The sequence below is a fragment of the Taurulus bubalis genome, assembly GCF_910589615.1.
Source record: "Taurulus bubalis genome assembly, chromosome: 3".
NCBI classification, from domain to species: Eukaryota; Metazoa; Chordata; class Actinopteri; order Perciformes; family Cottidae; genus Taurulus; species Taurulus bubalis.
Genome location: NC_136591.1, coordinates 35,580,178 through 35,591,685, shown reverse-complemented (window position 1 = coordinate 35,591,685; position 11,508 = coordinate 35,580,178). Strand labels below are relative to the sequence as shown.

General features: G+C 37.8%; 2 protein-coding genes across 2 annotated transcripts; one reads left to right on the top strand and one right to left on the bottom strand.

Moving 5' to 3' along the window:
• Positions 1-1,322: 1,322 nt before the first annotated feature.
• Positions 1,323-4,181, top strand: trmt10b (tRNA methyltransferase 10B; the record flags this gene model as incomplete). Its single annotated transcript, XM_079215797.1, has 8 exons — positions 1,323-1,454; positions 1,945-2,053; positions 2,186-2,319; positions 2,452-2,604; positions 2,814-2,892; positions 3,541-3,608; positions 3,840-3,963; positions 4,045-4,181. 8 exons carry the CDS (start codon positions 1,323-1,325, stop codon positions 4,179-4,181), a joined length of 936 nt encoding a protein of 311 aa, XP_079071923.1.
• Positions 4,182-6,459: 2,278 nt separating this feature from the next.
• On the bottom strand, positions 6,460-8,360 carry cxcl19 (chemokine (C-X-C motif) ligand 19; the record flags this gene model as incomplete). The annotated part of the gene is made up of 3 exons (XM_079215524.1): positions 6,460-6,863; positions 6,943-7,078; positions 8,309-8,360. The coding sequence occupies 3 exons, from the start codon at positions 8,358-8,360 to the stop codon at positions 6,737-6,739; spliced, it is 315 nt and encodes a 104-aa protein (XP_079071650.1). The 3' UTR covers positions 6,460-6,736.
• Between the last annotated feature and the right edge of the window lie 3,148 nt (positions 8,361-11,508).

The following is an 11,508-nucleotide window of genomic DNA, read 5'->3' as shown; positions in this document are numbered from 1 at the left end:
CTTATATTCAAACCCCCTCCCGTTTTAGAAAGACAAGTGTCGTGACAAGACAACCACAGACTGGTGACGTCAATGGAGTATCTTTAAGGCAACGTTAGCTAGCTAACATCGTGTTAAAGGTCATTACACGGTAGCTGAAGAACCGTTTGAACTCCTTACGTATTTTATCGCCGTAAGTTACTTTACTCCACGGCTTAAAATACTATATACGTTGTTAAGTAGTTATACAATACGCATTTAAATAATGAATGACGGCATTTACTCACCACCTGTAAAACAATTATGGTAAAACGGCACTTGCTTCTTCGAGCCCCATCTGCGCATGCTCGACTCATGCAGGAAGAGAACGTCAAGTTAAAAGTGAAATTGTGTTATAATCTCTTCACTGCGTGCTTTTTGTTGTTGTTGTTTACGTACAAAAGTAGTTGAAGATGCCGATTGAAGTGTAATAAATCCGTTTTAGAAAGTAATACAAACTATATTTGTAATGATCTTTGAATATGCACTAACACTGCAAAGTATAAATAGTCTTTACCCTATCGCCTATATACTCTTTGACCTACAGCTTTCATAGAATAAAATATACATCTTAACTTCTAAATTGCTTTTAGGAAGTTAATGAGCATCCAAATAATGAATAAAGTATGATTGAATAACAGCAGTATGTGCTATAATAATTGTATAATTTATACAGAAGAAGAGTGAAACTTTGTTAATGAATGAACATCTGAGACTGAATATGTAGTTAATACAGTTTCATCTAGTGTATGTTGGTTTCGCAAATATCTATTAGTTAGGCTTATTAGGACATGGAGTTGTATCCACAGATATTGATGGTTATACCGGTATTATACTCTCCTCTTCTGGCATGTGGAAATGTAACTACACTGACCCCAAGTATATCTTGCAGTTATTTTAAACATCACACACAAACAAAGAATAACAAATATGCGATGGTTTGCTGGCTGCATGGACCCCTATTTTTTATTCCCTCCAAATTCATAAATTAAATCGTCTTGGAACCGCCCCCCTCCACTTTGTTTACTCTGACGTCATTCGCATGCGCCACTGTCGTCGAAGAAACGAAGCGACATCTTAAGCATGATGTCTCCCTCTTGGCATTTGTATCACTAATATGTTGAGTTTAATGTGTCATTTTGTGGATTTCAGAAAGAAAACACACGAACATGATTAAATAATTTACCGTTAGTCACAAATAACTAGAGAAATGTGCGGACTTCTACAGAATACATCATGTTGCTTGTTCTTTTAGGGGATGCATCTGAAGTCAGTGTTACAGAGGAGAGCAGCCCCAGGCTGAAATGGCACAGACTGGACCAGGTGTGTGTGAAACGCAGCTGAATGGAGTTTCAGAGGGGATGGATCTGCTTCAAATAGACGTGGAGACTGAAGTGGTAGAAGACAGGCCAGGGAGGGAAGCTGCACCTTTTTCTGTGAGTTTGATTACTAGTCCTTCATTTGAAATGCATCTCTTCAAGCTTGCATTGGTTTCCAGGATAGCAGAGTAGCTATTCATTATTTTATCTATAATATATTATATATACAATATTTTGTTAATTACATAATTATTGGTACTGTAAAATATATATTTTTTAAACAGGACTACAGCATAAAAGCAAGACAAGATATGAAAACAAATAAATTGTACAGGTGCATGATCTAAGATCTTCTAAATGATCTTATTTGGTTTCTAAAGCAGTTTGATATGCAGTCCAAAAACACCTAAAGTATTCGTATCACAATGGTTTGCAGATCAAAAAAGATTAATCAGTATTTTGTCATTTAGGGTTGTATTTAGGTAATAACCATGTTTTTAGACTACTTTGACTGATACAATGTATGATTATGTGTGATGTCAGAAAGTGTAGGCTGTCCTAAAATACTGTAAATGTCTTGTTATTGTCTGCTTTGTCTGTTTTACAGAAGAATGTGTTGAGGAAGCAGCGACGCTGGGAGAGGCAGCTGGCAGCGAGGAAAAGCAAGAGGAGAGAAGAGAAGCAGAAGAGGAAACTCAACCGAGAGCAGGAGTCGGGTACAGATCGAGTGAAGAGAATCACACACTCGTGTTGCTTTTGCATGGAGATCGAAGGTGAAAATCATTTACATTTTCACTCCAGAGCCTACTTCACCAAAACAGTCTTTCCTGTGTTTTTTTGTCATACAGCTCCCAGCGCAGATAATCCTCATTTTACCAAGCGGGTCATGAAAGCCATCACCAAAGAACGTTTAGCGGAGGCTCAGTCCACGGGGTTCAAACTCTGTGTAGACCTGAGTATGACAGACCTCATGTCTGACAAGGTAGGTGCCCTCGAAATGAGTACAAAACACCTGGTTCTGTTTCATATAACTGTTGAACTGATCTCCACAGAGATGCAGTCACCTGTCTGCATTCGTCTAAATACCTCACCTGTGCATGTTTGTCCCGTTCAGGAGGTAAGTCGCCTGGCTGGACAGTTAAGACGGCTGTACGGGTCGAACAAGAAGGCGACTCGGCCGTTTCACCTTCTCCTGACGGACCTGAGGGAGGACAGCCGGCTCTACAGAGAGTGCCTTCGAATGAACGAAGGCTTCCTCAACTACATGGTGATTATTGTCGTTCACTCTCTGAATCCTCTGGCAAATACTTCAAGAGAAGGATAAAACAGGAAATCTCATTAAGAGCTCTGAAGTTAACCTGCAAACAGGTATTTAAAGGGTTATTTTAGCCTAAAAGTGAATACATAAAAATTACTATTATTAGTAAGATTAGTTGAAATATTTAGCAAGAATTCCCTTTTGCATGTTTCTTTCAGATGGACATAACAGAAGAAAGCTGTCTGGACCTTTTTCCTCCAGAAACCGTCGTCTACCTCACTCCAGATGCTGAAGAAGGTTTGATGAACTTCTTAAAATTTTATATAAATATCTGTTTTCTTAAAGTACATGTCTTAATCAAAGCTATAACTATGACTGTTATTATTATTATTACCATTTATTACCTGTATTTCATGTTTTTTTGGGTGGGATATACAGTAGCTATTCTAAAGTTGTCTAGTGTGTGTGTGTGTGTGTGTGTGTGTATATATATATATTTATATATATATATATATATATATATATTATTTTCTAAGAGATAACTACTGTAAGGGGTTCACAATTCAACAAATAAAGAGTATGAAAAAAGAAATATGTTTTCAATGTGTATGTATAATATTTCAGTTGAAATGCATCTTTTGGCCAGCAGGGGTCGCATTCTGACCACATTCACGTGTCTATAAATGATCACAGAGTACTGCCAAGACCATTTTTACTACTGTTTCTATAAATACGACTACTAGCACGTTACTAAAGGATGTCTTCATACATAGACATTGTAAAACAGAGAGATGATCTAAGTTTTAAAAAATAGTAAAAAAATACATGGAAAATTAGACAATGATTTCAAAGCAAAGCTCCAACATATTCACATCATGTCCATATTCAGTGTCTTTTCCTATTCTATTTCCTTTGATACACTTTATAAATCTTTGTGTGTTTCAGCTTTAGCAACAGTGGAAGCTGACAAGGTGTACGTCCTCGGTGGCCTTGTGGATGAAAGCATCCAGAAGGTATTCTACATGAAGACGGATCATAACCACACAACACAGACATCACACAACAGCAACTCTTTCAATTTCGCTGAATAGATGGTAGTTTTCGTTTTGTTTAAATCAGTAAAAATACCTAATTTCAATTCAGCTCAAATACAATCTATTCGTTTTTGATACCAATCTGATTGCATTGCTGGTTGAGATTATATCAATACGTGTGGGATATGTAACTTATTTTCTTCTCTGCAGAAGTTGAGCTTGTCGAGAGCCAGAGAACTGAGCGTTCACACGGCGAGGCTGCCCATCGACGAGTACATGGTGAAGAAAAACAATAACAAGAATTTCCACTCCAAGATCCTGGCTGTCAATCAAGGTGAGTAATAATGTTTAGTTTGCAAGACAACTGAAGCAATTCTGTATTTGTAAATGGTCGAGTCTCTCTCTTTGTCCACAGTGTTTGACATCTTATTGGTTTTCTGCAACACCGGCAGCTGGACAGAAGCCTTGCAGGCCTGGTTCCCCCTGGGGAAGGGTTATGTTGTTGCGCCAGAGGATTGCCCACCACTTCCTGTCGCTCCATCTGAAACTTAGCGTGAGGATTCATTTTCCTTCATGCTTTATATACAGAACTCTTTCTCCATCCATCTCAATTACCGGAGACGAGGTGCTACGATGTGATAGGTGCCTGGTTTAAAAATAACTTTTGTTCTATATGTATATATATATATATATATATATATATATATATATATATATATATATATATATATATATATATATATATATATATTAATGCTGGAGATGTTTTTTTAGTTTTCATCTAAATTTAATAAAATAACTTTTGTATTTTTTTGACTTTCTCAGGACTACAATGTCAAAGCCATAATTATCTCCAAAGTGGGAGATTGTGTTTACATTTTTTTACTTTGAATACAAAAATGTTGCCTCCTAAGTCAAGGGCACACACAGAAGCTAATCTTAGTATTTTTTCTCTTATTTTTATTTTTCTAAAAGCTTTTTTGGGAGACCGTCTTTGTTTGGATCATTGTACATAAACTATTGTATATTTTAACTGTCTATTGCAATCCCTCGTTTTATGGTCTCGTATGCTTTACTGTAATACAGCGTCGTTGCTGCATTGGTTTTTCAGATTGCTGATAAACTTGCTCGACAAACACTTCTGCCTGATATCTTTTATTTTTGGTTAACTGCCAATCAGATATTTTAAACTAATTAGTGAACGAGGAATGTAAAGTACTGCGATAAATCTAAAGCTCATCGAAAACATGCTAATGAAGGTCGTTCTGCAGCTGCAACTCTGTCTCCATCAGGTTTATAAAGGGGGGATTTTTGCACAGAACCTCTTTTTTACGTGATATTTCACATTGTTTCAAATACTTTGTTTGACAGATTCACAGCTAGTATTTTCAAGCAAAGGCGGCACAGGAGAGAAACCACCTAGAGTGTTCAATATTGAATTGTCTTAATATTCATATATTTATTTAACAGGTTTAAAATATTACCATTTTCCACTGGGAAAGAGTCTTTAACGCCAGAAAGGTCTTTAGCCACAGCTTCACTGGCTCACCATTTGTGTTTATCTAAGTTCATGAGCCTGACGTTAAATTATGTTTTGTTTTACTGGAACAGATGCTGATGTCATGTTTAGTTCTTAAGAGTTTCAGACAGTTTTGTGTAAACATAAACACGTCCCCCGAAGGACCGATACGTTCTACTGGCTCCCATTATTTCCCAATTCAAATGTAAGCCCAGAGCCTATCAGTCAAAAGATACACTCACAGTTCTTCTGCATAAAAATAACATTTCCCTCTGGCTCCTGAGACAGAAACCAATGAGTGATTCCATAAACATCTGGAAGAGATCCCATCACTATTGTTTCATGAGGCTCTGTGCATTGAACCATATACGTGTGATTGTGAAATGTTGCTCTTTGGTAATAAGAACCCCATTTAACATGTTTCTAAACCGTTCACCGGCAGCATCCAGATGGCTTCACCAACATGCACACTGAACTACGACTGCTGCACAAAAGTTTAATATCAGGCATTCAGAAAAATATGGATTCTCTCTCGTTTCTATGTGCCTTGTGTGTAGTTTAATGTTTTAATCATTGATTGAGGTTTCGTTATAGAAAGTAAGCACCCATGTATCTTTTTATATGAAAAAATAAACTTATAAACTTGAAAGGGAGAGCTGCCAAAGAAAAGAAAAAAGTAAATATCATAAAAGAGTAAATATAGCATGTGGATGTGAAAACATTCTGTTTCCTGTGTATCATCAACTGATCCATTTTAAAGCAGAATTTGTCAGCTTGATTAAAACCAGGTGTAGACAAGTCTGTATTATTTCCGTGACCTGAGATCACCGACCTCCCTCTCGTGAAACTGTGATAACAGTTACTTCATATTCTGAACATATTATCCAACTATTTATTTTTGCCCTGGGATAAATCAGCGCTCTTGTTTTCTCAGGGAAGAACTTGGCTCAGGCAAATAGTTGCACATATAGTTTTATAGTTCTCTGGAAATCTCCCACCACCCAGCTGACCCTTACCCTGTGAGGGATGATGCTGATGGTGCACTCATAATGGCTGAATAGTGCAGGCTGTGTATTGCAGCATAGCTCCGGGATTCAAGTTGAAGTGGAATTGCAGCTTTGTTTGGATTAGGATTTGCAGAGTAAGCGCGGATGTAAGACATGATGCAAGAAAGTCTCATTTAAGTTTTTAATCATACATTTGTTTTCCTTTTAAGCCTCACATACTCAACACAGCAAGTGGTATTGCCTTGTTGGAGAAGCTCCACACAGTGTTACACAGAAATTATGTTACATATTTGAATATTCCAGATGTCATGCTACATACAGTGTCTGCTTTCAAAAAGGTCATACAAGAGTCACACAATGAAATACCTTCCTTCACACGCTTATCTTTCTAACGCGTAGACAATTTAAATCCAGAATCAGTGTTATTTAAAAAAAGTGGGATAACACTTATAACAAAAATAAGTTATTTAAATGACACAACATGTGTGTTATTCATTAAAGTGAAACAGCATGGCTCATAGTTGCAGAAAGGAGTGAAGTTTCAACAGCTTTAGTTGCGTGCATGTTTTTCATTTATGATATTATCCTTGCTTTTTGGAAAGGGCTCCTCCCTGCTGATGTTGTCTCTCAAGGACAAATTGGATCAGCTTCTTCACCCAGGAAGACCGAGGGTTCAGGCACACCTTCTCCCCGTTGGTCAGTCCAGCTCTGGTCACAAGAAAGAAAAAACACATTTAGAAACACTGATATCTGTGAGCTAAAGTCCAATACAAGTGTTTTTACTTACATGACTTCCATGTCCGGGCAGTGGGGCCCTTCAGGGACGAGCTTGATGCTCCTCAGGTTGTCCGGAGGGATGATCCTCGACTCCACCTGAAGGCACCGGCAGTGTGTGTTGTAGTCTCTGCTGATCGGCGGCATTCCTGTCATCGTCATTGACACTCAGTGAGATTTTACCACTTCAAACACTTATCACATCCCACTTGACTCCTCATTCTTGGCAGAGTTTTTCAAAATTACTTCGAAAGGAAACTTGAACTCCCCCAAAAAATAGCTTTGGCCTCTGTTTTATTTCAGAATATAATGTTTATAATTTGAACTTGGCGTTTGCCTTCATGATAATGGTCTTGGACTTGAAGTGTGTGTTATCACTACTCCATAAATCAGATGCTGACGTGATCATTTTCTAACGAAAGACTTTCTTCATCACCTCCTTGGGATTGCGACATTGCTAAAATGGGCACTTCCCCCTTTCTCTGGCAGTAATCTTCCTCTTCACTCCAACTTAAATTCTCAGAGTCATGGTAAAGGCCACTGAGACGTTTGGCAATGTTACGGTAATATACAGCCATTGCTACACCATTCATTTATCGGTAAACATTGGTGAAAATCACGCCTGCATCTTGTTTTGGTCGAATGGAATATGACTAAATGCATTTATTGAAGTATATTAAAGAATTAATGAATGTATACTTTATTAATCCCGAAGGGGACATTTTGTGCATATTGTGCTTTTTACTGCACTACATTTATCTTAAGCTTAGCTAAATAGCAGATTACGATTGTGCACATGAAAACACGTAATCATGTAATTAAATACAATGCATATTTATGGATAAAATGGTGTAATACCATTCTTCTTCTCTAACACAATTAAATATTACAGAATATAACAATAACACACCAAAAAACATAATTCTGATCAACAAGTACTTTTACTTTTAATACTTTATGTATATAGCTGATAATACTAGTACTTTCACTCAAGTAAAGTTTTGAATGCATGATTTTTATTTGTAATGGAGTCATTGATCACTACTCAACGCAAGGATCTGAATACTTCTTCCACCTCTGGTTACTTTATTTAGCTTTTCAGATCAGCACGTGCAATACAATGCAACGACAAAATAATAAAGCAGACATTAAGAAAATTAAAGAGATACATTTTTGCTTTAAAATAGATTTTTCTTACTGTTGCCCACTGGTTTACCAACACAAATATCCTTATCTCGGCCTAAATGTCCTGTTAAAGTCCTGTCACCATATTAATAAGGAAATATTCTGGCAAAAGTGAAACTCCAAACAACCCACCTCGACCTGTCCAAACCTCTGAGGTCCCACAGAACCATCCCACCATGTAAGTGTGCTCTTACCGTGAATGAGGACAAGCAGGGTCCCGAAAATGAGCAGGATGGAGAGCTTCATCTTGTTTGAGCAGCTGTTGGCAGACAGATGTCATACAGCTGTTGGAACTGTTTAAATACTTTCTGCCCTCCAATATTTATGTACACAGAGATCAGGTGCTCTTCTTAAATGAAAAAAAACCCATGTGTGTGTGTATTTTGGTTTCACTCTGTTGCATTCACATGTGCAGCAGAAGGTAGTCATGGGACGGTGAGTTCAGGGACAGACAAGAGGCCCCGTTGAGGTTAAAAGACGCCGCACTTGCGGTCGTCGGGCAGAGAAATGAGTCACGCAGACGGAGCGTGTCCGTCTGGACGGTCGGCCAACAGCTGCGTTTCTCTTCTGCTCGTCGTAGCTCTGCAGACGTATTCTCCCTCCGACTGTGAAGGAGGAAAACGATACAATAATCAACAGACACTTTTGTGTAAAGAAACACAGCTGGACTTGTGGCTACTGCACATGATACTGTGAGGTAGTGGAGTTGTGTATTACTGAGGGGCTTGTTCTGACCTTGTATAGACGGCATAATAGACTTACTATGTGAAGTAATTTATCAGTGTTTCTTCTTACGCACTTTTCAACATTATCTCTCCGTTTGGTGTTTGTATGCAGATGTTTCAGTTTGGCTGCAAATAAGCATTGTTTTAAAGAAGAAGGGTGGTTTCAAAGCAGCATTAATCTATATTATTACATAAGTATTGGCTCAATTGACTATGTGTAATGAATTATAACCAAACTCAGCAGTTCCCCTCAGCTCTATTGAGCGTTTGAGCTTCTTTCAGCTTGGTGTTTTGGGATTTGGTTCACTTTTACAGCTCTCATCACCAAAAAAAGCACCAAATAGCAGACAGAGACAGTTAGCAGTGGAGCATTTAGCCGCTATAGAGGCAGATATTTCACTCAGGAGTTGGGGAAACCAAAAACCTCCGTTCATGTTGCTCAAAACACGACTCCAAATGAATTATAATGAACGTCAAAAGAGCAAATAGTTTGCTAAGACATTCCAACTTCATAAGGCCGTAATAGTAAGTAAGTAAAGTAAAAATCCCCCCAATTTCTTAAACTGCACATGAGAATGAAAATGAAAAACATTCCAGTTCAGTTTTTCTTTTCTTTTTCATGTCATGTGTTATTTCTATTTTAGTATACAATGTTCAAACCGTCATCTGGTATTTGTTTTTATCTTTAATACTTTCATTTCAGTTTTAAATCCCAGTAATACACATAATCACAATGTGTATAATGTTGAATTGGGTGAACATGAAAGTAAACTAGAGGATAAAGTGAAGGCTCATAACTCAAAGAACACCATTGTAAAAGCCATGCAGCCACACAAACTCACTGGGGACAATGATTTACATTCATTTGATGATAAAAATCACGAGTTTTAAAAGATTTTATGTGGATTAAGATGAATCGCCATCCACACTGTTGCAATCTATTCATTCTGAGGTTAAACTGATTAACTGACACTAAAGTCTCTCTAATTTTTGATTATTAGTCAGGAAGTAGAAATTCCATAACAGGGTCTACGTATTAGTTCATTAGGTATCATTAGAAACATATAATATAATAAGGGACAAAGAAAACAGATAAAATCATCTTTTTGATGACGAAGCGCTTTCTGACTTGAGAAATATTTCTCCCTTATGATTGAAGGCATGTGTCTTTATCAGACGTGGGGACATTAATGTGGGATAAAATGGGTCAACGGGCGAAGCCTCAAGAGCACATGACTGTTAATAATTAAATATTACAGAATGACTTGGCAAAATTGTCATCTCTTGATAAGACTTTTTATCGGAATGTTACAACCCAAAGCACAGAATGACTAATATTCCACGTACTTTGTACAGTGTATTGGTTTAATGTAAAAAATATGTAATAAATATGACAATAACGACGATCCTTTTCCAGTTTGCTCCGTCCGATGAAGGACAATACTTGAATTTTACGACGCTGGCATGAGCTAAATGTTTGTTTCTATTGATGTGATGTGACTTTGTTATTCATGACTGCAGAGCAAAACCAGAAATATGTTTTATCATTGTTCCAATAACAAGATGTTAGTTATGACAGAGTGGACACTTGACTTCTCCTTCTTCTAAGAAAGCAAGACAGCAAGACAGACAGACACAAGCAGAGACAGAGACAAAGAGACAGACAGACAGGCAGGCTAATACTACTCCTACTCCTACTACTACTACTCCTACTCCTACTCCTACTACTACTACTCCTACTACTCCTACTACTACTACTACTACTCCTACTCCTACTACTCCTATTACTACTCCTACTACTACTACTACTACTCCTACTCCTACTACTCCTACTCCTACTACTCCTACTCCTACTAGTACTACTCCTACTCCTACTCCTACTACTCCTACTCCTACTCCTACTCCTACTACTACTACTACTACTCCTACTCCTACTCCTACTCCTACTACTACTACTACTACTCCTACTACTACTACTACTACTCCTACTACTCCTACTACTCCTACTCCTACTCCTACTACTCCTACTACTCCTACTCCTACTACTACTCCTACTACTACTACTACTTCTACTACTACTCCTACTACTCCTACTCCTACTACTACTCCTACTACTACTACTCCTACTCCTACTACTCCTACTCCTACTAGTACTACTCCTATTACTATTACTACTACTACTACTACTCCTACTACTACTACTCCTACTACTACTACTACTACTACTCCTACTACTACTACTACTACTACTCCTACTACTCCTACTACTACTACTACTACTACTACTACTCCTACTACTCCTACTCCTACTCCTACTACTCCTACTACTCCTACTCCTACTACTACTCCTACTACTACTACTACTTCTACTACTACTCCTACTACTCCTACTCCTACTACTACTCCTACTACTACTACTCCTACTACTACTCATACTCCTACTCCTACTACTCCTACTACTACTCCTACTACTACTCCTACTACTACGACTACTACTACTACTACGACTACTACTATGACTACTACTACTACGACTACTACTACAACTACTACTACTACTACTAATACTACTACTACTACTACGACTACTACTACTACTACGACTACTACAGACAGACAGACAGACAGACAGACAGACAGCAAGGAGACAGACAGACAAACAGACAGAC